General features: G+C 45.4%; 1 protein-coding gene across 3 annotated transcripts in view; it reads right to left on the minus strand.

Moving 5' to 3' along the window:
• The window catches only part of LRRC56 (leucine rich repeat containing 56), a 138,804-nt gene that overhangs the window by 4,785 nt on the left and 109,071 nt on the right, over positions 1-24,948 (minus strand). For all 3 annotated transcript variants that reach the window (XM_054970202.1, XM_054970201.1, XM_054970203.1), the window contains 5 exons: positions 24,397-24,574; positions 20,814-21,011; positions 19,577-19,641; positions 17,750-17,868; positions 15,252-15,442 (listed from right to left, as the gene is read on the minus strand). In XM_054970202.1, the coding sequence (XP_054826177.1) occupies positions 15,252-15,442; positions 17,750-17,868; positions 19,577-19,641; positions 20,814-21,011; positions 24,397-24,574 (751 nt within the window). The remainder of the gene's footprint in view (positions 1-15,251; positions 15,443-17,749; positions 17,869-19,576; positions 19,642-20,813; positions 21,012-24,396; positions 24,575-24,948) is intronic.

The raw sequence follows: 24,948 nt of genomic DNA on the forward strand, positions 1-24,948 counted from the left end.
GAAAGGCTCGGTGCCCTTCTAACCTACGCCCCATCCCGAGGCACGCCGGTGTTGGAGCTAGGAAAAATCCTCCTTCGACACTGATGTTGTGCAATGCCAGGTCCATAAATAATAAGACCAGTATGCTGCATGATACTTTTATGGCAGCTAATATGGACCTGGTATGCGTGACCGAGACTTGGGTGAGGGAAGGAGAAACAGTTGCTCTTGGTGAGCTGACCCCCCCGGGTTATGCGGTCCTTCATCAGTCACGAACTGAGGGTCGGGGGGGAGGGGTGGCAATCCTTGTCCGGGAGGGTTTCTCCTTCAAGCCGCTTCCCGCTCCGAAGATCTCTGGCATTGATTGTGTGGGCCTGGTGTGGAATGCCGAGGAGAGTTTGGCTGTCTGCTTGGTGTACCAACCGCCCAGCGCACCAGCAGACGCCTTACCGCGCCTGCTAGAGGTGGTTGCTGGGTGGGCCTTGGAGTACCCCAGGTTGATGGTGCTGGGGGATTTCAATGCCCATGTAGATGATGCCACCTCGATACAGGCCACGGACCTGGAGTTAGCCATGGCAACACTGGGACTCTCCCAATTTGTATCGGCACCCACACATGAAGCAGGCCACACGCTAGATCTGATCTTCGGGATGGGATTGGATGTGGTTCTGGATAAAGTAGAGTTGGTGCCATGGTCAGACCACGTGGTTGTGAAGGCCCGGCTGGCGTGCCACCCCCCTCCTGCAAGGGCGGTGAGCAAATTTATGCTCGCCCGCGGAGACTTATGGACCCAATTGGGTTCCAGAATGCTCTGCGGGAACCAATGCTCCACGGTGGTTCATTAGATGAGCTAGTGGAGGGCTGGCATGTCCGGCTCTCTGAGGCCATCGATGAAATCGCCCCCCGTCGTCCTCTTCGCTGCCGGAATTGCCAGGCTCCTTGGTATACAGAGGAGCTGCGGCAACAGAAACGGGAGCTAAGACGACTTGAACGCGTGTGGCGGCGATCTCGTGACGAGGAAGCAAGAACATCCTATAGGCTGTTTATGAAGTCCTATGAGATGGCGGTGAAAGCTGTGAAGAAAGAGTATTATGCAGCTTCCATCGCATCAGCTAGCTCTCGCCCGGCTAAATTATTTAATGTGGTCCGTTCATTGGTCTCCCAATCAGGTGGAGACCATCAAAAGTTGAATTTGGAGATAAGCTGTGAGGCTTTTGCTAGCTTTTTTACTGATAAGATCTTGCTTCTCCGCCGCGACTTACCAGCCACAGTTGATACAGTAAATGAACTAGAGGCCCCTTGGCCGTCTTCGGGACCCATATTAGATCATTTCAGCCCTCTTTTCGGGGAAGAGGTGGACAGGATTCTGCATGTGGTACGGCCTACCACGTGCCCCTTGGACCTGTGCCCGTCATGGCTGGTGAAAGCCAGTGTTGACGGGCTTCGGGATTCCTTGGAGGCGATTATAAACCTGTCCTTGAGCTCTGGGGTTTTTCCCAAGGCGCTGAAGGAAGCTGTGGTACGGCCTCTTCTGAAGAAATCATCATTAGATCCTGCTGACCTGCTCAATTACCGACCAGTTTCCAACCTTCCGTTTTTGGGGAAGGTGATTGAGCGGGCGGCAGAGAAGCAACTGCAGAATTTCCTGAAGGAGACCTCAGCCCTAGACCCCTTCCAGTCTGGTTTCCACCCGGGACATGGGGTCGAGACGTTGTTGGTCGCCCTCACAGACGATCTCCGCAGACATCTGGATCAGGGCGGATCAGCACTGCTGATTTTGCTGGATCTGTCAGCAGCGTTTGATACGGTCGATCATGAGCTTTTGACCCACCGCCTTGCCGATGTGAGGATTCAGGGGACAGCACTGCAGTGGCTGGTCTCCTTTCTCCATGATCGGGGACAGAGGGTGGCGCTCGGGGAGAGGGTGTCATCTCGTAGGCCACTGGTTTGTGGTGTGCCACAGGGAGCGATACTCTCTCCATTATTATGTAATATCTATATGCGCCCCCTCGCCCAGCTGGTGCGGAGTTTCGGGCTTGGGTGTCACCAATACGCGGATGACACCCAGCTTTATCTGTTGTTGGACGGGCAGCCTGGATCGGCCCCTGATGCCCTGGAGCGTGCTTTTGAGGCTGTGGCTGGTTGGTTGAGACAAAGTCGGCTGAAATTGAATCCCACGAAGACGGAGGTCTTGTATGTGGGTCGTGGGGAGATGGCTTTGGGACCTCGGCTTCCTACACTTGATGGGGCAGCACTTACACTGGCCCCGAGGGTTAGGAGCCTGGGGGTGATTCTGGATTCCTCCTTGAAGATGGAGGACCAGATCACTGCAGTTGCCAGGTCTTCCTTTTATTATCTTCGGCAGGCCAGGCAGCTTGCCCCTTATTTGTCTCCCCGTGACATGACTACAGTGGTCCAAGCAATGGTCACCTCTAGGTTGGATTACTGTAACGCGCTCTACGCTGGGCTTCCCATGGGCCTGATCCGGCGGTTACAGCAGGTACAGAATGCAGCAGCGCGGGTCATTGCTGGAGCACCGGTGTGGGAGCATATTACACCGGTGCTACGCCAGCTGCATTGGCTGCCAGTGGAGTACCGAATCAGGTTCAAGGTTTTGGTGTTAACCTACAAAGCCCTACACGGACTGGGACCGACGTATCTGAGGGACCGTCTCTCACCATATGAGCCCCGGAGGACTCTCCGCTCTGGCGGAAAACATCTTTTAAGTGTCCCTGGCCCTAGGGAGGCCCGCCTGGCGTCGACCAGGGCCAGGGCCTTTTCAGTCCTGGCCCCGACCTGGTGGAATGCTCTGTCTTGCGAGACAAGGGCCTGGCAAGATTTGCTTGCATTTCGCCGGGCCTGTAAGACAGAGCTATTCCGCCAGGCATATGGCTAACGCCGGGCAGTGCCCGCCCCCCCCGTGAAGGGGGGGTTAAACCATCACCCCTATGCAAACACAGAGGCATGTATGAACCACTATGCAGCATGAATTGTTATATTTAATGTTTTTAAATGTTTTTAAATGTATTATTTAATGTTTTTAAATGTTTTTAAACATGTTTGTATTTGTTATCCGCCCTGAGCCTGCGAAAGCGGGGAGGGCGGAATATAAATATAATAAATTAAATTAAATTAAAAGACATTTTGCAGAAGACCAGGAGCCACGTGGAGACACACCCTCACAACAGGGCTCCCACACTGCAGGGACAGCCCCTGAGATAGCACCAGCTCTCAGAGTCACAGCATCACAAGAGTAACCGGGGAAGAACTGAGCATGGAACGCACAAGAAAGATGCACATATGCTCTGTCTAGAAAAGAAGAAAACAAATTTTGGTATGCATTGAAGTGTGAAACAATTCTGCCAAGATAACACATACAGATATTTAAGAACACAGAACTGCATTTGTGAAAGTGAAAACACTGAACAATGTGGATAGGCCAAGAATGAAAAGGCCAAGGAAACTCTTTTTCAACTAATAGGACAAAAAAATGGAGGTTGCTCTGGAAAGGGTCAGTAACCATCAACAGAGCAGAGGGGAAAAAACTATATTGCAGCCTCAGGTGGAATAATCTAGTTGTTGTGCATTTTAGAAAGATTCAAGGTGTTGTAATTCTTCCACTAACAGTCTGCTTCCCCAACAGCAGAGAGACTCTTTGCAGGAAGGGTAAAGAGATGTATGAATAAAATAGCCAAACACAACCATAAAGACTACAATACACAAAATTAGATTACTTGGACCTAAAATAGGCTTTTCCATCTGTTCTCCTTAATAGGTAAGGAGCACTAAAAAATAACAACCTTTTTTCTGTCTCAGGGGAAATTCTGAACTGAATAGTTCAATTAATGGGAGGACAGGCAACCTTCCCTGAGAGGAGAGGTGGAGAAGACCTTGGGTCTTTTGAGCTCACAAAGCAACACAGCTGTGAAAAAGAATTGTAGGAAAACTGTGAGTGGTGGACATGGTAGCAGACCATTGAATTTTTATTTTTACTTTCTCTTGTTGAGTAAATCATCACAAATGAATTTAAAGAATTCAACAACAAACCTGTTCCTCTGCACACAGTCTCTGTGTGAAGTCTCAGTAACAGCCACTACTTAAAAAAAAACACTAAGTCCTAGCATGGACTAGGGCAGTCCGCTTCCAGATTAAAGGAACAGACTCATCACATACACTACAGTTATAGGCTGTGAAAGACATAGATATTTGTAGGCATAAACTGAACTCAGAAAAGCTCACAGCAAATAAATGTTAGTCTTTAGAGGGTCACTGGATTTTTATCTTATTATGCAAAGAGGTATCCGCCATTAGAGATGTTCAGTGGTCTCAATTTATAATACTTTGGTGAATACCCTTAATGCTTCAGGGTGGGATTAAAACATTTGTCATGCTCCCATCAAAGGGGATGTAAAAGAATTATAATGATCTGTTGATTAGCAGTTTAAAAGAAAATTGCAGCAGGAGAATTCTGCTACCCACATAGGCCAACAGTTTATAGCATTCATACTCTACAGTTACTGAATTAGAGATGAACTGCTATTTAATCTGCAGGCCATCAACAACAATAACAATGACCACTGGAACGAAAACAGGGTTAACATACCTGTAACTTATGTTCATCGAGTTCTTCTGTGCTGACACACATGGGGACTGCGCAGGCGCAGGCCAGCCGCCGGAGAATTTTCTACAGCTTCTATAGCTCCAAAGGGGCCGTTTGTCGCGCGCCTCAGCGACCGTTTTCCCGCCCAAACGGTCACATGCTCCTCCAGCGACCAACGGCCCCTTCCCTCAGTTCTCACTTGCCGCCACTCAACCAATACACATAGCCATAAACCTTCAAAGACACCAATTTTCGTTATAGCCATCACAGCATCGTGCATTGGAATTCACAGCGGGGCAGGAGGGAGGGTTGTGTGTCAGCACAGAAGAACTCGATGAACATAAGTTACAGGTATGTTAACCCTGTTTTCATCTTCGCTCTTCTGTGCCTCCACACATGGGAGAGTACCAAGCTTCACACAATAAGGAAGGTGGGGTGAAATCCCACACAATTTTATTAAAGAACAACAACAACAACAATATATCCATACATATATACATCCCTACAAGCTGTGTAGCAATATATACGTACTCAATATTTACATATATATACACATAATATATACATATATACACAATTTCACCCAAGGGTACCTAACAAGCACGTAAAGAATATCATCCAAGACTCCCTTAGGAAAATAGGGAGTGCAGGACAGCCTTGGCCACAGATACATCCTGTTCTGCATTAACATCTACGGCATAATGCCTTACAAAGGTGTCTGCAGAGGACCATGTGGTCGCTTTGCAAATGTTAACCAGGGGCACACCCCTGAGGAGTGCCGAGGAGGATGCTTGGGACCGCGTGGAGTGGGCCCTGACATGAAGTGGGCAAGCCACCCCCGCTAGGGAATAAGCCTTGCTAATGGCCGTTACAATCCACCTAGACAGGGTCTGCGAAGAAGCCCTGTTATCCTTGTCCTTGGCCCCAAAGCACACAAACAGATGAGGACTGGACCGGAAGCCTTTCGTCCTATCCAAATAGTAGGCTATGGCTCTTTTTAGGTCCAGAGTATGAAGGGCTTTCTCCCCTTTTGAGGAAGGGTGAGGAAAAAACGCAGGCAACGCAATATCCTGTGAGAGGTGGAAAGCGGACACCACCTTAGGCAGGAAACCTAGGCAGGGACGCAGGACCACCTTGTTCGGATGAAATAATAGGAAGGGGGGGTCAGACCGTAATGCAGACAGCTCACTGACCCTCCTAGCAGAAGTTATGACCACCAAAAACGCCACCTTGTACGATAACATGTCCAAGGGGCAGGTTGCCATAGGTTCGAATGGAGACAACATAAGACGTGAAAGCACCAGGGACAGCGACCACTGAGGCACTGGCGCAGACACAGGTGGGTAAAGGTTGAACATTCCCTTAAGGAATTGACGGGATTTCGGGTGAGAAAAAACTGTACCACCATCAACTCGAGTATGGGCAGCAGAGATAGCTGCAAGGTGGACCTTGAGAGAGGAAACCTTCAAGCCCTGGTCCCGCAGGTGGCACAAGTAATCAAATATAACCCCCAGGGGGCTGCTGGCAGGCATCACTCCTTTAGCAAGTGCCCATGTTTCGAACCTGCGCCACTTGGTCTCATAAGAGTGCCTAGTGGATGGTCTGCAAGCATTCAGGAGGACCCTTTTCACCTGATCTGAAAAACGTACAGGGGAGGAACGATCCGCCAAGCCGCCAGGTGCAGCTTCCCGGGGTCGTGATGGACTAGGCTCCCGTTCAGGAGAAGGTCCTGCCGAGGGGGCAGGCCGACATATGTCCGTTGGGACATCCGTAGGAGCTTTGGAAACCAAACCTGCCGTGGCCAAAACGGGGCCACCAGGATGCAGTCCGTCCTGTCCTCCTCTATTTTGCACAGGACCCTGGGAATCAAAGGGAACGGAGGAAACATATAATGCAATCCCTGAGTCCACATACACTGGAAGGCATCCCCAATAGAGAGGGGGTCGTTCCCTACCCTTGAGCAGAACATTTGGGCCTTGGTATTCGCCGCAGTTGCGAACACGTCTATGTCCGGATGACCCCACATCCGAAAGATCGGCCCAATGCACTCTACATTCAACTCCCACTTGTGGTCCAGTAGAAGGACCCTGCTCAGGGCATCCGCTCGGGCATTGTCTGAACCTGCCACGTGCATAGCTTGAAGCGTCATGCCATTTCTGACTGCCCACTGCCAAGTGAGCGTGGCTTCCCGGCAGAGAGCCAGAGACACTGTGCCCCCTTGCTGATTTACGTAGTACATGGCCGTCGTGTTGTCCATCTGTACCAACACCCGGCGATTTTTCAGCAGAGCTGTAAGGGACACAAGTGCGAAACGAATGGCTCTTAGTTCAAGCACATTAATATGGAGGGTCTTTTCCCTCTCAGACCAGACATTTTGCACACATACATCACCACAATAAGCCCCCCATCCCAGCAGAGAGGCGTCAGTGGTCACCGTGACGTCAGGATGCTGATAACCAAAAGGGGTCCCTGTAAATAAATTGTCATCAGACAACCACCAGTCCAAGGAGGACAGGATGACCCATGGGATGGAGAGCTTGAGGGACGGAGGGTGCTGCACGGCATTGTACCTCCGTACAAACCAGTTTTGGAGAGGGCGCATATGCAGCCTAGCGAAGGGGACCACAGAGGTGGCCGCTGCCATATGACCTAATAAGCACTGGATAGTGCGCACAGATTGGAAACGGTTCCTCTTAAACATGGACACAAGACCCCTTAGGGACCTAGCTCTCTCCAGGGGGAGTAGGGCCTTACCCTCCACCGAGTCTAACAGTGCACCGATGTAAGAAACCTTGCAGGTGGGCACCAGCTTGGATTTTTCAAAGTTTACCAAGAGCCCCAAGCGTTCACAAGTGCTAAGCACCAAGTCAATGTCCCGCACCAGCCTAGCCTCCAATTCAGCCACGATGAGCCAGTCATCGAGATATGGAAAGATGGTACAGCCCTCCTCCCGAAGGAAGGAGACCACAGGAGCCACACATTTTGTGAACACTCGTGGGGCAGTGGATAGGCCAAAGGGAAGCACCTTATACCGGAAAACCCTCCGCCGATAAACGAAGCTCAAGGTATTTCCTGTGCTCCTCCCGTATCCCCACGTGAAAATAGGCGTCCTTCAAGTCAAGGACTGCAAACCAATCCCCCTTCTTCAGCAAGGTGATCACAGTTCCCAGCGTGACCATCCTGAATTTGGTAACTTTGAGAAAGGCATTAAGGCCCCTCAAATCTAAAATGGGGCGTAAACCCCCATCTTTCTTGGGTACCAGGAAAAACCTAGAGAAGAACCCTTTCACGGATTCCTCATAGGCCACCTCCTCCACAGCACCCTTGGCCAAAAGTGACACGATCTCCGTGTCTAACTCGGCCATAGTATTATTGACAGCCGTCAAGGGTGAAATGCACCTAGGCAGTTCAATGAATTCCAGCCCGTATCCCTTATCAACAATCGTTAAGACCCATGAGTCAGATGTTATTGACTCCCACTCAGAGAGGAGTGGACTCTGTCCGAAAATTTTGGGGGTACGGCTGGCGTGTCCTGTCAGTACTGCCTCCCGGAACCCTGCTGATCCCTCTGCTGGGCCGGTGGTTGTGACGGGCGAGACTTGAACGGCATACGCCTCCTCTGTTGTTGTGCAGGAGGATAGGTCCATTGTGGGTAGGCATGATATTGCTGGTAGCCTGGTCGCTGCTGCTGGTACCTGCCCTGGTAGTGATATGGGCCGTACCAGGGAGCGTACCGTGGCTTGGAAGTGGGTTTGTCCGAAGGAGCCAGCCCCAAGGACCGTGCCGTCTGTCTGTCCTCCTTCTTCTTTTTCAGGGCCTCGTCGGTGGAAGTGGAGAACAGCGAGGCCCCTTCGAAGGGCATACTCTCTACCCTGGATCGCACCTCCTGCGAGAGGGCGGTGGACCTCAACCAGGAGTGGCGCCTGAGGACCACCGCTGAAGCCATTCCCCGAGCAGCAGTGTCGGCAGCGTGGCTCCCTGCGTTCATCTGTTGCTTTGATAGCCGCACAGCCTCGGTCTGTAGAAGGGATACCACTGCCTTCTTGTCAGGTGGGAGGTCACCAACATAGGATGCCAACTTTTCCCAGAGATAAAGTTGGTAACCAGCCATAATCGTCTGGTAGTTGGCAATCCTAAGGCCCAGAGAAGCGATCGAGTAATGGCGCCTGCCAAGTGCGTCAAGCCTTCTGCCCTCCTTGTCTGGTGGTGCAGAAGGCAGGCCCAAACGCCGAGGATGGAACTCTTCCGTGACCAGTGAAGAGGGTGGAGGGTGTTTCACCAGTGCTTGCCAGGTGCCCTGCTTGATCTTATAAAGCTGCTTGATCCTCTTGGAAGTCGCAGGCTGGTCACAGGGCACCTTCCAAACCCTCTCCACAATCTCCTCAAGGCCTTCTAGCATGGGGAAGCCGATGGATACTGGATTGTCCCCGTAAATTCTTTTCAGGAGTTTGTCCTTGGTCTGGGGGGTCGCCGATGAGATGTCCATCTCCAGCGCCTGCGCCATCCGGGCCATCTGGTCTGAGTAGATCCTCAGATCTTCGTATGGTGAGCTGGTGCTCGGCGCCACATTGTCATCCGGCGAAGGCTCAGACCAGGACTCAGAACAGTAGTCCCCCATGCTCTCCACTTCTTCTCCCTCGGAACCGTGCTGTGATTCCTCTCCCTGGATCGGCAGAGGAAGCCACGCTTGCCTTGATGTAGAAGGCCTCGGTTCCGAGTAGGAGAAACCGGCAGGTGCCCCTTCCCACTGGCAGTGGTACGTCGGGGGGAGATAGGAAGCCTGGCGATGACGGGAAGCGATGGAATGGTCGGAACCGACACTCTCCCTGGACCGACGCCGTTCACGGTTGGAAGCAGCAGGGGAACGACGGGCAGGTGATGGTCGGCTCCTACTCGCTAAGGGGCTCGGTTCCGGCCCTGGAGAAAACTCGCCCGGCACGACCTCAAACGCCATCGGTTCCGGTATCGGTTCCGGGACCTCCTCTGGTTCCGGGGAACCCAGGTGAGGAGAGGGCGTGTGAGGGAGTATAATGACGTCCTCTGGTGGAACGGGACGCGGTGACCGGTGGCGATGTTTAGTTTTCTTCTTCTTAGCTGGCGGTTCCGACGAGGACCTCGGAACCGAAGGGCTCTTCATTGTTGAGGCGGACCTCAGCTTCGACCCTTTTGCACTGACCGGAATCGAACCGGACGTCGGCTCCGACCGGGGGCTCGGCACCACGATCCTCGGTTCCGAAGTGGGTGCTTTTGGTTCCGAGCGGGTGGAAGATGTGCTTCGGGGCGGCCTTGCCGAACCCTGCGCCGGTGAGGCCGCTCTCGACGCCGAGGCACTTGGGAGCCGCGATTTCGACCCTGACCTCGCTGAGGCCACCGAACCCACTCTAGATCGCCGTTCGGCAGAGGTGCTAGGGCCGGCCTTGGACGAGGGCATCGGGGTGGCCTCCGACATAACGGACTTCCACAAGGCGGAGTTCAGCCGGGCTTGGCGATCCTGCCGGGCCTTGTGGGTGAACCCCTGGCAGACTTTACATGCGGTCACGTTATGGGTCTCCCCCAGGCAAAAGAGGCACAGATCATGGCCATCAGTTTGTGCCATCTTCGTGTGGCACTTCACACAGCGCTTGAAGAGCGCCTTTGAGGCCATCTCCAGGGGCACGCTAAAGAGGGGTCAAACAGTCCGAGTCGTAATTACCGGTTTCCAACAAAGTCCAAAACAGTCAACAGTTCGTAGTCAAGAGTTCCAAAGTCAAGCCAAGAGATCCAACAAGTCACAACTATCCAGAAGATCCAAAAGCACACCAAAGGTGACAGAGCAACGAAGCTCACGTTCTCTCCAAGTGGCGGCAAGAAGAGAACTGAAGGAAGGGGCCGTTGGTCGCTGGAGGAGCATGTGACCGTTTGGGCGGGAAAACGGTCGCTGAGGCGCGTGACAAACGGCCCCTTCGGAGCTATAGAAGCTGTAGAAAATTCTCCGGCGGCTGGCCTGCGCCTGCGCAGTCCCCATGTGTGGAGGCACAGAAGAACGAAGATGAAGTATAAATTTCCTAAAGGGTTGCAGTAGGGGCCCAGACAACAACCAATTTAATGTAAGTTTATGTGTCAAAGACTTCTTGTCCTGGGGCACCCTTTCTGAGTAGAAACGTAAGATGTCCTTTAAAAATATGGGTGTGGAGTTTATCTATGTCCCACCTCTCAGCCCCAACTGGGACTCAAAGTGACTATAAAATTTTATATCTTTCCTTTCAATTTCATCCATACAACAGCCCTGCAAAGCAAGCCAGGCTGAAGGAATGCAACAGGCCCAAGGTCACAGGCAAGCCTTTCAGGCACAATGCCGTTTGAATCAGGATTTCCCAAATCCTAGTCCAATGCTCCAATTGCTATACCAAACCAGCTCTTGTTAGAATGGTGTCATATAGCAATGACCTCAGAGGCAGGATTAACACAATGGCAGTAAGAACTCTCTCCTAGCAGTGTGTAATGCTGTGGAGTCTGTTTCATGTATTGTTAGTTCTAGGATACTAGAATCTCAAGCAGTTCCAGTCCGGGTTTTATTTATGTCTGTGTAAACGCTAGGCCTTGTGTTCTTTTATTTGTTTCTGCTGAATAAAGTTAATCTGTGTTGACTAAAAGAGACCCTCTGCACATTCCTAAATGACTGCTGAATCTTACAGCAATGAGACTGAGACAGTGGGAAGAGCCAGCACTATTCCCTGGTAGGAAAAACAGTGTGTGGACATACATGGAACAGACGGGGGGGGGGGGAGTGTCTTCAAAAAGCATTGGGCTTAGAGGTGCAGGTTTATCTCTGTTAAAACAGAAGCAGCTAAAGAGCCCCAATCATTACATTGAAGGTTCTAGGCTGCTATGTTGCTGTGTTAGCTGTATTAACTCCTGCTTCTAGGGACTGCAACTTGCAACCAAGGCCAGCCTGAGAGGAGGAGGGAGTTCTTGATCAGGCAGGCACATTTCCAAAGGCCTTGGGGAAAAGCCTCTCAACCGGATCCCAGGCCTCTGTTAAGTTACACCTCCAGATGTGTCTCGCCTCAGAGCCAACACAGCCAAGGGAGTGGCCTTTATCCAGGCAGGCATGCAGGCAAAGCATTTGAGAAAAAGATTGTGAACCAAGGGCTCTGTGTCAGGCCGCATTTCCAGGTTTCTCCCTCAGAACCACGGGGGCAGGTGCTTTTAATCAGGCTGGCATGCAGCTGCAGCCTTGAAGAAAAAGCTGTTGTGAGGAGGCTCTGACAGGCCACACCTCCAGACTTAGCCCTTGGTAATCAAGGGTACCAGTGAGGGAGCAGGTGCCTTTAATCAGGCTGGTGTTTTCCAGCATCTTGAAGAGGCCTCTCTTGATGGTTAAAAACTTTTAAAAGAAATAATTCTCAGCCTCAAGGACAAGGTGACAGAAAAGCAGAGAACAGCAATGGAGATACGTTCTCTGTGGCAGCAAAAAGAGAACTGAGGGAATAGGTCACCTCCTCTTGGTCATGTGATGATTTTGGCAGCAAAGGGCCAAAGAGAGGAGGGCACTTCTAGTCCTCTAGAAAGCTCTGGAAATCTTCTCTGTGGCTGTCCAGTGTGTGTGCAATTCCAATGTGGGACTGCACAGAAGCCACGAAGATGAACTTTAATTATTTTGATGGATTTGAGATTGGGTAGTCTTCATAGTAGGGAAGGGAAAATGACCTGAACTCCCATTAATGTATTTGTTAGGAACAGTTTCAAAATCCTAAAGGATCCAGTCAAACTTTCGGAATACTTAAGTTATAAAGATATTACAGGGCAAACTCTGTGTGTTCTACGCATCTATACGTGTAGAAATTCTTTTCTAATATTGCTTCTTCCGAGTCTCCACTTTGGATTATTGGTTTGTTGTAAGTGTTGGTAATTATCATGGAAAGCCTGAAAACAGGCTGGCAATCACTATAGAGATCTTAGGAAATGAAAGAGATGTTTGAGTAAAGCTTCCGGAAGTTTAAATGATCAGGGCTTTTGCTTCCTATATACCTCGTCATGCTTCACCCTCCAACCCACCCGTTTCTGCTACTAGACTGACTCAACTCCTTTGTCTTTGTAGCCCAACTCATTGCTATAGTATTCTGAAATCTGGAGAGGAGTAAAATATTATATTTGAATGGAAAGTCACTATTTTGATGCATTATTATTTCTTCCGAGCACATGATTGTAGTGCTTTTTCTGTTCTACAATAAGCATAGGGATCTTGATTAGGAAGTTAGCAAAGTAGCACAAAAAAAATTGGTTGCTTCCCTAGTGTGATGATTCCCTGCTATGCAGTCACTGCCATTGCAAATGCAGGCCATTTACAATGCAGTATCCACAGGGGGGGATTCTATGTACTTTATTCAGTCTCCTCGTGATCTCCATTCTCTGCACCCCTGTTCCACTGAAAGGCTTTTTTATAAATGTAAAAAAGCAGCAACAAGTCTGTGTGAGAGTGTGTATGTGTTAAGCATGAGGAAGGGGGGAAATGACAGCCACGAGGAGATGATGACAGCAAAATGATGCCAATGTGGGCAGGAGGTCTGTGCACCTTCTCATCCACAAGGCATACAAACCTGTTTGGACTGCAATCTTTCAGGGAAGATCATACTAAAACAAGTTTGGGAGCATCATAAAAAAGCAGGGAAACTGAGAAAATGATGAATGGAGGACAACATTGTGTGGATTGCATCCCCCAAAATAAGTTCCAGTTTGAGAGCTAAGGGGAAACAATGCATCCCTGTTAAAATTCTCAATATGGTATACAACAAGAGAAAATGCCTAATGGATAGGATAGCTCTTTACATATATTTTTAGAAAATGTTTGAAAACGGAAAATGTAGTTTTACTACAAACAAAAATATCACAGTAACACTAAAATTGTCTCTTTAGAATAACTGGATGTTTGTCCATTTAAGTCCCAATCAGGCCCCATGTTTTCCTGTTTCCAAACTGAAGCTGGCATGCCCACTGCACTGTCAGTCATGAAAGTACACATTCTTGAGTCCTCATAGCAAGATTCTGCCTATGGATCAAGCCAAGGCTTAAAGCAGTTTATGGATTGCTAATTAGTTTATTTTACCAAAACCAAACCACAGCACAGGAGTTTAAAAAAAAAATGGAACATTTCATCCAGCCTAAGCATTTACCTCTGAGCCAGACAAGAGGCTGCTGCCTGTGCAGTCCATTTACATACAAGATTTAAATGGCTACAAGGAAAGAGCAGCTGCACAGCTCCACCTGACTAAGAAGTTCACAAATTGTGAGTCTTCAGACGGATTCCAAAAGGTTTCCTCAAGAAATACAAGAACTCATTGCTTTAAAAAGAAAGCTGAACTTTTTGAGAGTTGATCCAGTATTGCTGGTTCCAAGAAAAGAGACTTTAGGACACAGGTGTTATGTGCTTGTTGGCTAAAACCATTAAATAACTACAACGGGCTAGGGAAATTTCCAACCAACTTATTTTTAACACAAGTACAAAGGATGTCTGCAAACAATCCAGACATCCTTTGAGATTTTGCTTTTGTTCTAAGGATGCTGAATTTCTAAACACTAGGTGCATTAAATTTTGCATCCAGGAGAAATTCCCATTCCAGGTAGCTGTACATGTGTGACTAGAGCCCACTGGAAAAAATGGCACCGGGGGGGGGGGGGAACGCTAGCATTAAGGAGAATGTCTATAACATGATGTATCGTTGGTATATGATCCCTGAAAAATTGTCTAGAATGTACAAGGATGCCTCAAATGTATGTTGGAAATGTACTAAACAAGAAGGGACGTTTTATCATATGTGGTGGACATGTAAGAAAGCAAAGAGTTTCTGGTCGCAGATAAAATCATCGATTCAGAAGATTTTGAAGATCAAAATCCAGTTGAAACCAGAGACTTTTCCGTTGGGAATGATGGATAGCCAGTTGGAAAGAACTTTTTGGACTTTGTTTCTATATTTGATTATGGCAGCAAGAGTACTGTATGCACAAAAATGGAAAACTCCAACATTGCCTACAACGGAGGAATGGAGGATAAAAGTTTTGGAGTTTGCGTCAATGGCAAAACTTACTACACTGATTAGAGAAAAGACATTAGCTACATTTGTGGCTGAATGGAAACTGTTTATAGACTTTTTACATGAAATAGATAATAATGACTTGATGATACCTGGATTTATGGATTAAGAAACATGAACAATAGAAGAAAGAGGCCTCTTATGTTTAATATAGAATAAGTGAGACTTTGAAAACAATATATATTTGTTGCGGAGAAAATCAGAACCCAGTATCCACACCATATTTTGATCATTTGAGTTTCATTTTAATTAAAAATAATGTTTTAAATGCTTTTAGAAGCTAAACATTTTTATTTTGTGGCACACTGGCAAAGTACTAATCTAGTTGCTTTTTTAAAAGAGAAAGAATGAAGAATGTCTGGAAGCCACTGTCCCATTTCATAAATGGTTTGTTTTTAGGCATCCTGTCTCTCTGGAGCTGGAGTGCACATCAGTCCTGATTGTGATGATTTTCAAGGGTGAGCAAGCAGCTGTGACTCTGCTCTCCATTATGCCTGGACTAGATAGTTCTCTATTACTTTTTAATGCGGACTTGTTCAACAATAATATAAAAGCTTTCAAGCAACTGGGGAATGCTGGATAAATCCCTTTGTGTTCTCTACCTGAGGATGACTGAGAAACACTGGATTGATAGGAGGAATCTGGAGACATCTTTTCTATTAGGTCCTCATTGTTCATTTCTTTTGAATCTTCCTCACAGCTGTCACTCAGGCTCCACTCTTCTTCCTCTTCATCACTGTGTATTATTTTCAATATTTGGAGAGACTTCTCCCTGGGGATGGTGGGTGGGTACCTGCCAGAAAGATTTCATCTACTCAATTCCATTTTCATCCTGCCCCAGCCATAGGGTATATTGCAACATTAAAAAAAATTAATGTCTCATTGTAAAGAACAGGATGCCTGGTGATGTGCAGAATTGCTAAGGACAATGAAAAGGGGAGAAAAAACAACAACCCTGCAAATGAAGGATAACCAAGGAGGTTGGAACAAAATAAAAAAATAAAATATAACTATAATTGTAAGAAAAAATATTGAAAACACTAGTATATAATTTAATTAATCAGTTTCAATACGTAAGTTATTTTAAAACATCCACAATATGGTTCAACACAGAAGTACTAAAACCTTGTATATATACATAATAAAATCACTCATATACAAGTATATTAGTACATTTCATCTCCATATCTCTTATAGCCAGTTAAGAGTATAAGGTTCAAGACGGAGTGCTGGATACCAACCAATAATGAAAATGTTTTCATTTCAATTGTGCAGAATTGCTTCTAGTCTGGAACCCAAAGCTGTCTCTAGGAACCCAACCACAGGTCTAAAACCACGAACTGTCACTTCTTGAGTAGCTATAGAGAACATAAGAATTCCAGTATTATCTGGGGAGCAACTCTGATAGCTTGTCCAAAGTATGACCTGGGTAGGCACGTATAAAATACCCCAATGGTGTTTTGCTAACTGACTGTAGTAGTAAGGGATTGAAAAGGAAAAAGAAACTACAGGTGGCATCTACAGGTGTCCTTTAGCAGATGACAGAAAACATTAAAGACTACCTGTCACAATATTCAAATCAGATTTTGACAATTAATGATAGTCTGTCAAAGAAATTCATCTGGAATAGCCTCTTTAGACCCTTCATAGGCAGGAGGTGAGAACATTTCAGGCAGCTAGCAAAACATTCAAACAAGGAAGGAATTGGCAGCTTTGGATCAAGGATGCTAGGCAAAGGGAAATTTCACATTCCCAAGTCAGCAAACAAGCAGTAAACAAAATGCAGCAGATCAGATAATAAAAGCTCATCACACTCAGACATTTGCATGGTACAAGGGCCGTATGCATAGGAGCTTTACTGTATTTTGCACCCAGGCTCTATCAAGGTAACTACAACATGTAGTTGGATTCTTGCCACACTAATTTTCAATACCTCTCCCACCTTCTGGCTGGATTATAAAGATTCCTTCCTTTTTCCACTCATATCTTGAAGGAAGCTCTGACTCTCAAAAGCTCATATCCTGGAAATCTAGTTGGTCTTTAAGATACTACTGGAATCAAATTTTGCTCTACCATGTCTTACAAAGAATCTTAGCTTACATAACCTTAATTTTTTAATCACCGAAGATAATTTATCCTATTTATAGGAGAGTTAACTTGATTGCAAGGCTGCAAATCAGTTCCAGTATGGAAAGCATATGAATTTGAAAGTCAAAGACAATTCCTCAGCATTGCCACAGGCTGGCTGAAATGTTTACGCCAGTGGAAACAGAGAGAAAACCTTTTATTTTCATTTTATTCATATTATAATATTGAACAAAGGTAGTCAAAGCCTGAGTTGCAACTTGTGGAAATACGATTCTTTAGAACTCACCCTGATGTTTTGGCATGTTTTGAAGGGGCCAGGAGATATGGTATCATCATAGTAATAATAACATTTGATTTACATACCACCCTTCAGGACAACTTAACACCCACTCAGAGCGGTTTATAAAGTATGTCATTATTATCCCCACAACAAAACACCCTGTGAGGCAAGTGGGGCTGAGAGAGCTCCTAAAAGCTGTGACTGACCCAAGGTCACATGGCTGGCTTCAAGTGGAGGAGGGGGCAATAAAACCCGGTTCTCCAGTTTGGAGTCCCGTGCTCTTAAACACTACACCAAACTGGCTCCTTTCCCTATCATAACTGCACCAACATAGATTTGGGCCATTCAAGAGAGCCAGTTTGGTGTAGAGGTTAAGAGCATGGGACTGTAATCTGGAGAACCAGGTTTGATTCCTCACTCCTCCACTTGAAGCCAGCTGGGTGACCTTGGGTCAGTCACAGCTTCTAGCTCTCTCAGCCCCACCCACTTCACAGGGTGTTTTGTTGTGGGGATAATAATGGGCATTCTTTGTAAACTGCTCTGAGTAGGTGTTAAGTCATCCTGAAGGGCAGCATATAAATCGAATGTTGTTGTTATTATTATTATAGAAACATTACCTGTTTTTTCCTCTTCTTTTAAGGACATTTTTCCATGCCACAAACTGTAACGTAAAGCTAGCTTGTTTTAGTTCCATATAGAGAAGCTTTATTACTTGACTAAACCTGAACTTACTGGTTATGCTGCTCTGTCCAAATGTTCAGTTCAGCAAAGATTTCTTCCACATTTACATCATTAGTTTCTTGATAGTCATGTGTATGACACTGTGGCTGGAACAGATTCATTACTGTAGACTGAAACATTTGTAGAATTTTGTCAGAAAGCATTTGCAGTTCATCACCCTAAAAAAATTCTCATTTCCTGATTGCAAGTGATGGACATTTTAAGACATTTGTTTATTTATTTACAAGTTCATCTTTCCTGCCATTTTTGATGTAAAGAATTCTTCCAGTCATGGCCAGTGCACACTGTACTGCAGATGCTGTTGTGCCATGAAGCGCTGAGGGAGGTCCCATGGCAGGATGAAAGAACAGCAGCCCTTCCTTGTTTTCAGAGACAACTCCCGTGTCCAACCACATCTACTGCTTGCCTTAACATGATGATCCAGCAGTGCTCTTCCTCATCAGTAATGAAATAGATTTTATTATATCTAGTAAGATGCTGTGTGTATAGCTTAGGAAAGCAGTATACTACAGGATTAGGATGGGTTATGGCTAGCAAAGACCTCTGAATGCCCAGAGTACATAGAGATACATGACACACCTTATGTATTTCCTGTTGGTTGAGGCCAAGCCATCACTATCAAAGGTAGCTGGTAAAATATTCCCCCTCCACTGCAGCACATTATTTTTTCACAACAGTGAAATGTAGCTATCTACATTTATGTAAGAAAGTAAAAAGAAGATAGAAGAAAGTAAAAAGAAGATTTACATTTATGCAAGAAAGTAAAAAGAAGACTGGGTGTTTGAAATAAATTATCTGGCCCTTGGGGCCCTACATAGGTTTTGCACTCTCTAAACTGTCCTAAGTTGTAGTCTATTTACTTTGTTTCACATATAACGGTGAGAGCAACTGAGAACTGAACTAGCCCTTCTGTGTGCTTCTTTGGCCTGGGTTCCTTTTCTTGGCTTGGTGCTAAAGTGTGCAAAAACACAAGGAACTGACATATTATTAAATGAGATATACTATCCAGTTCTCAATCCAGTTAAACTGCAGCTTAATACCCCAATACCTTGGGCCTAACTGTAAAGTATTACCCTGTCAATTTCACCTTCAACAATCTCATTTATTTAGCATTAACAGCACGATAAGCACTTGTACAGAATATAGGGATGTCATGTTTGAATCCTCACTTAAGGACATCAGTCCTTAAAAGGCTTCTGATACTGCATTTTCATTAAGTGTGCAAGCCTCTAAGGCATGCAAATGGCCTTGCCTAGCCTCAGATATGGAGGCAACAATTTGCATTACTGAGGAACTACTTTCCATCACTTCTTCCCAAGACATGCCTAATAAGGTTTTTAATTATTAATATTTTAGACTCAGAAGATTTTATGCAAACTCAAGTCCCCCCGCCCCCCACTCTGTTGTTCTACTGACTTACTGAGCAGGGGCTGAAATACTCCTTAGAACATGTGTGCCTTCCTTTCTTGCTGACTGATGTGGAAGCAAATTATGAGGCAATTCATATCTCAAACAGGAGCAGTGGTGTGGTATGGCCCCATACAGCCTCTGTACTATAGACATGTTTTTAGCCTTCTCCACTGTTTATTTTTTCATAAGAAGGTTTTCTTCAGATAGTAGAAATGTATGATATTTTATTGAACTATTAGCTTTTAGAGCATTGTCAGTGCAATCCAAAGCAGAGTTGTACCCTTCAAAGTCCTTTGAGGTCAGTTGGCTTAGAAAGGTGTAACTCTATTTGTGAATGCACTATAAAATTTGTACCACACTGGCTTGCCAAAAAACAAAAAAGTAAAGTACATATGAAAGAAAACCTACACCTAGTTTTTGTCTTCGTGCATGAAGAGCTTTGATAGGGTTTCCACATATAACTTTGCTGACACCTGGCAAAAAGAAATGAAAAAGGTTTTGTCCTACTTTACCATTTTATAGTCTTTAAAAACCTATTTTCTATCTCAGTATGTCCAGTCCATTTATATGCAGTAAAAACTAGAGGGCAATAAAAAGGTCATTAAAAACAAACCATGAAAACAAACAGAGAATACTATGAAAAATACTCTAAATATAGTTCACATGTCTGTGTATAAATCATTATGCAAATTATGTAAAAATATATAGGGAAACCAACTGATTATAGAGTGAAAGACTGAACTAGCACAGAATTACAGATAATATTATTCCACACAAAAGTGATGAATTTCAACTACAATCAGATTGGTAAGGTTGAATTTTAACCTTAAATTCCAAAGGTTGGACTGGATTTCAGACTCTAACATTAAAAGTTGAATCTCAATTTCAAATGTTATGACGCTGAAGTTCAACAATGACTTTGTGCTACAATGATACCAGCCTACTCCTAGTACAGCATAATCCTTAATCATGAACCAAAGGAGAAACGGGATATCAGTAGTGAAAACAATGCCATCTGAGGAGGCCTTCAAAATATCATTCTGAATTGATGCTGGTTAATTATTATGCTCAAAATATGCTTATGGCTAAGAGTTCCTTTAGGTACAAACCCCCCAATATTTTTGTGGAATGTTAATTTATTTTTATATTAGGTAACAGTGCCTGAGAACAGGCAAGTGTATCCAGACCAAAAGCCTGGCACTCATGAACTCTTCTCCCATGAAGACTACCACAGTGGAACTTTGATGCAGAAAGAATGCCACCCACACTTTCCCCTTTTTCTTGAAGAAAATGAAGCCCATATTATGTTTGTTCAATGTGTATAACCACTCTCAATAGTAAGTAACTGGAAGCACTACAGCAGAAGACAATCCTGCAACCTTCCAAAGAAAAACATTAAATTTCTACTTCAGTGGGATTTGTTCTAACTCACCTACTGAGGGGTCATATAGGACAAATCAGAAAGTGGGCTAAAATTTCATCCTATACAAAAATAAGATAATCTTACAAGGCACCATGTGTACACATCACTCGAGAAAGTTTTTGGGAAAGACAATACTCTATCATGTGTATATATGTCCATATTTTCTTTAAGAGAAGTTTGTAATGTGAAGGTGGAGAAGAACAGCACAAAATAATCTCTTACCATGTGTCAAGTCACTGGAATCATCTTCAGGTACTATGTCATCAGAAATTGTGGACTCTGTGAGCGTGTTATTACTAGAGAGTAAATGGGCACTAGGAGGTCTCTGTGCAGTCTGTGGTCTGGAAGCTGACAAGAAATTACTTGTGGCAGGTCTTCCAGCAGAACATGGTCTTCTTGTTACTGATCCTGAATAAGAATCTAAAGGGGAAAATTTCACCAAGATATTGAGAAGGCACAATTGTTCAATGTTAGCAAAGGAATAATAAAGCACAGAACACAGAAAATTCTTTCCCTATCTTAAGGTAAATTTAACATTTCTCTTCTCTCATGTTCATCTTCTAGAATAAGAGTGGACTTGTGTCCTTCAGACTACTTCTGTACAACTGCAGGTTGTCTGTTAGAGACTTGAGTATGCTTGACTTCCTTTATTTAAATGTCAGTTTCTAGTCACCATGACAGTGCAAATGAATATGTGCAGATGGTCAAGACAGAGAACATACATTCATTAAAGATTTAAAAAAAAAACAAGCAAAAGGTTTTTTTTTAGAGTGAATTCTAGATTTTAACATTTAGGTGAAAAATTGTGAGAATTTTACAGAACCCATACTACCAATTGTACTTTCGCTACAATAAAGGAACTTTAAATCAAAATAAAAATGACCCAGCATGTTTACTTGTCTTTCTAGAGATGTTTGCTGTCTAAAGAAAGTCTCATTAAAGGGGCAGTTTCATTTAAGAACACAGCACAATACAGGACATTAACTTCTGAACAGATGAGGCACTAAGAGCTTTTGAGCCTTATTAAGTTATTTTATAAATGGATGGATAATTTAAATGAATGCAGTAATCTCACAGGTCTGAGAATTTTTAGAATACTTTTTCCTGGACAATGAAATTTGCCATAAGAAATATAATCAATGGACTACAGAACCTCACCAAGATGATAATGTTATAAATTGTTTCAGTTACAGATCAAGAGCCACTGTGGGATGAAATTAATTGTGATGGTAGCAAAGCTGTGTCTCCAAATGCAGAAGCAACAGCACATGAAGGAAGATTTCAGCACACCCTTCCTGTTGGTTGCTTTTCTACTTCAGGTTGCCCACACACTTCCCTCTTAGCTTTACAATTGCTTGACAAGCCCCATGTTTGAAAATGTAGTTCTGCTACCTTAATGCTTAGCTGCAGGGCTGGTGCCAGGGTTTCTGACGCCTGAGGTGAGATATCTACTTGCGCCCCCTTCCCCGCTAACCAATTAAAAAAAAAGAAGAAGAAATGTAGGAAAAATGAAAAGCACAAAACTTGAAACTTTTTACATTTTTAATTCAATTTTTATTTCTTAATTTAAATTTTAAATTTTATTTTTTTAAATAAGTGAGAATAAATAACAAGTCTTTGATTTTCTTATTGTGAGCCAAAAATCTATTTTGTGAGCAGAGACTCTTGGCAGTAGAAGGAGGACTTCTCTTACAGAGCCTGCTTGATCACCTTTGTCAGAGATCCCTTTTGGGAACTACCCTCCATGCTCATCCTTCTCCCCCCCCCCACCCTTGGGTTTGAAGTGAGCAGCAGCTGACAGCTAAACATATGGTGTATAAATATTGAAAGGGGTAAAGGTGGAGGTGATATATGGAAACTAGGGAATGAGAGAAGGGAGGTGATAAAGAAGGGGCGCAGTGCGGGGTGCTGCTCTGCTGGAGTGAAGGGGGAGCAGCATTGAGATCAGAGAAGAGGAAGGGGGCGGGAGAACGAAAGGGAGAAGGGGGAGGAAAGTAATAGAATTTAAAACAACTTTAAACCCAACAATAGTGATTTGCTCCTACCTGTCACACAGGAAGGGAATTGTGTGTGTCTCACCTCACTTCCTCCTTCCTCTGTGGTGGTGCACACACAACCACCCACTCTTTCCACCAAAAGCATCCCCCCCCCCAAAAAAAACCTGAGAAAAGGTGAGAAGTAGAATTGATGCCATCCAGGGAGGGGGAAAGGGACGTACTAAAAGGAATGACAGGATTGCCCATTGGAAATAATGGGAGAGGCTTGAAGGCCCATTGGAGAAAATGGGAGCCAGGAATGCCAATTTACTTGCATGGGCTCCATTGAAATGGATTACAACACAAAAAAAGAGCAAAAGTCCAGTAGTGAAGAAGTGAGCTATGGCTCATGAAAGCTTATACCCTGCCACAAATTTTGTTAGTCTTATAGACACTACTGGACTCTTGCTTTTTTCTACTGCTACAGATAAACTTGGCTACCCATCTTGATCTATCAACACAGGCCCCAGAGTGAAATGACAGTCCCTGGGAGAAGAATCAGTGATCTGGGACTGGAATGGCAGTGGGTGTGGAATACAAGGGGTGTCATTCCAGTCCCAGAGCCCTGACCCTATTCCCAGAAACAGTTGTTCCACTCTTCGACCTGTCATTCCAATCTCTGAGCACAGGTTCTGTTCCTAGAGGCTGTCATTCCACTCTGGGGCTGTCATTCCAGTCCAAGAACACTTCTGTTACTCCCAGGGGCTGTCATTCCATTGTGGTGCCTGTAATTCCACTCCAAGAATGCTTCTACTACTACCAGGGGCTGTAATTCCACTGTGCAACCTGTCATTCCTTCCCAGAGCACAGATTCTGCTCCCAGGGGCTATCATTGCACTGCACTCTGGAGGCTGTCCTTCCAGTCCCAGAGCATTGAGCCTATTCCATGGACTGTCATTCCACTTTGAAACCTGTCCTTCTGGTCCCGGAGCACAAACTCTATAGCTAGGGACAGTCATTGCACTCTGGGTGCTGTCATTTCACTCCCAGAGTATTCTATCTGGTTCCAGAGACCTTTATGGAAAATCTATTCCGCATTTTCTTTGCAACTTTTTTGTGTTGTGGTGCATTTCAATGGAGCCCAGGCAAGTAAATTGGCATCCCTGGCTCCCATTATCTCCAATGGGCCTTCAAGCCTCTCCTATTATTTCCAATGGGCAATCCTCCTGTCATTCCTTTTAGTATATGGTGGGGGGGGGGTAGCAAAAAAGAAAGGAGGGAGCAAGGGGGAGAAGCTGCTCCCCAGCCAGCTAGAGTCTCTCTTCCTTGCTCCACGTGGAAGCTTCGCTCAAGGCTTAAATTGAGAGAGAGAGAGAGGAGGGGGGAAATGGCAGAGAGAGAAATGTCCCCACTGATTCTCTAGGTCCTTTCTGCTTTCTCCTTTCCCTTCCCCTTTGCTTTCTTCTGTCATTATTCCATCTCATCCTCCCACCTAGTCCCTCCAAAGAAACTTATCACTTTTCCTCCGCTCCTTTCCAGTTTGTGAGACGACAGGCAGGAGATAGGGGGAATGCTTGGCGTGCGTGCATCCTCCCAGCCCTCCCGCTCAGTTGCTCTGCAGTGCACGCGCACCCACTCCGGCACCTCTGCGCCTGAGGCAGTTGCCCAACTTGCCTCCATTGACGCATTGCCCCTGCTTAGCTGTACCTTTCTGTTCCAGTCCTGCACAATTCCAGATAACTCAGCCTGCCTTGCTATGTACAAGAGAGAATGTATATACTTCCTTGAAACACTAATGAAAATGTGATTTGCATTGTGTTTTAGCATACCAAAACCAGATGCCTCTTCAACTAAACTTCCATCTTTGATGGATTCCTTAACGATTAGCCAGTCTTTGTTCATCTTACATGGGACAGGAATGTCAGTTTGGTTTGCTGGTACTTCATCCAAACTCTTTAAGTGAGGGATGAGTTTTTTCACTTCAGCTCTATAGTTATAGTCTGTGACCTGCAATAGAAACCAGATCAGTCTTGAGTGTAGTAGTTTTAGCCATACTTTTCACAAAAAGTCTAAGAAATGAGCAAGAAATGCCTCACACCACCACATTCAAAACAGTGCAAGTAGTTGTTGCAAGCCTGGCTTCTGATCAATAGGTCCATCCTACAAAATCATCTTAATAACTGTAGATGTCTCCTACATGGGCACTGAATGTCAGGAAATGATTTTGTTCAGTGATCACCAGGGCTTGGAAGAGGCAAGCAGAAGGAGCACACACAACTGGAAAGATTTGTTTAAAATGGACCACAAAGTCCATTTTGATTAGGGAGCATTGTGCAATTTATATCACATTAGAATTGGTTTCAGCCAATGTTCTTACCCAC

Source organism: Eublepharis macularius, chromosome 2 (assembly GCF_028583425.1).
Source record: "Eublepharis macularius isolate TG4126 chromosome 2, MPM_Emac_v1.0, whole genome shotgun sequence".
NCBI classification, from domain to species: domain Eukaryota; kingdom Metazoa; phylum Chordata; class Lepidosauria; order Squamata; family Eublepharidae; genus Eublepharis; species Eublepharis macularius.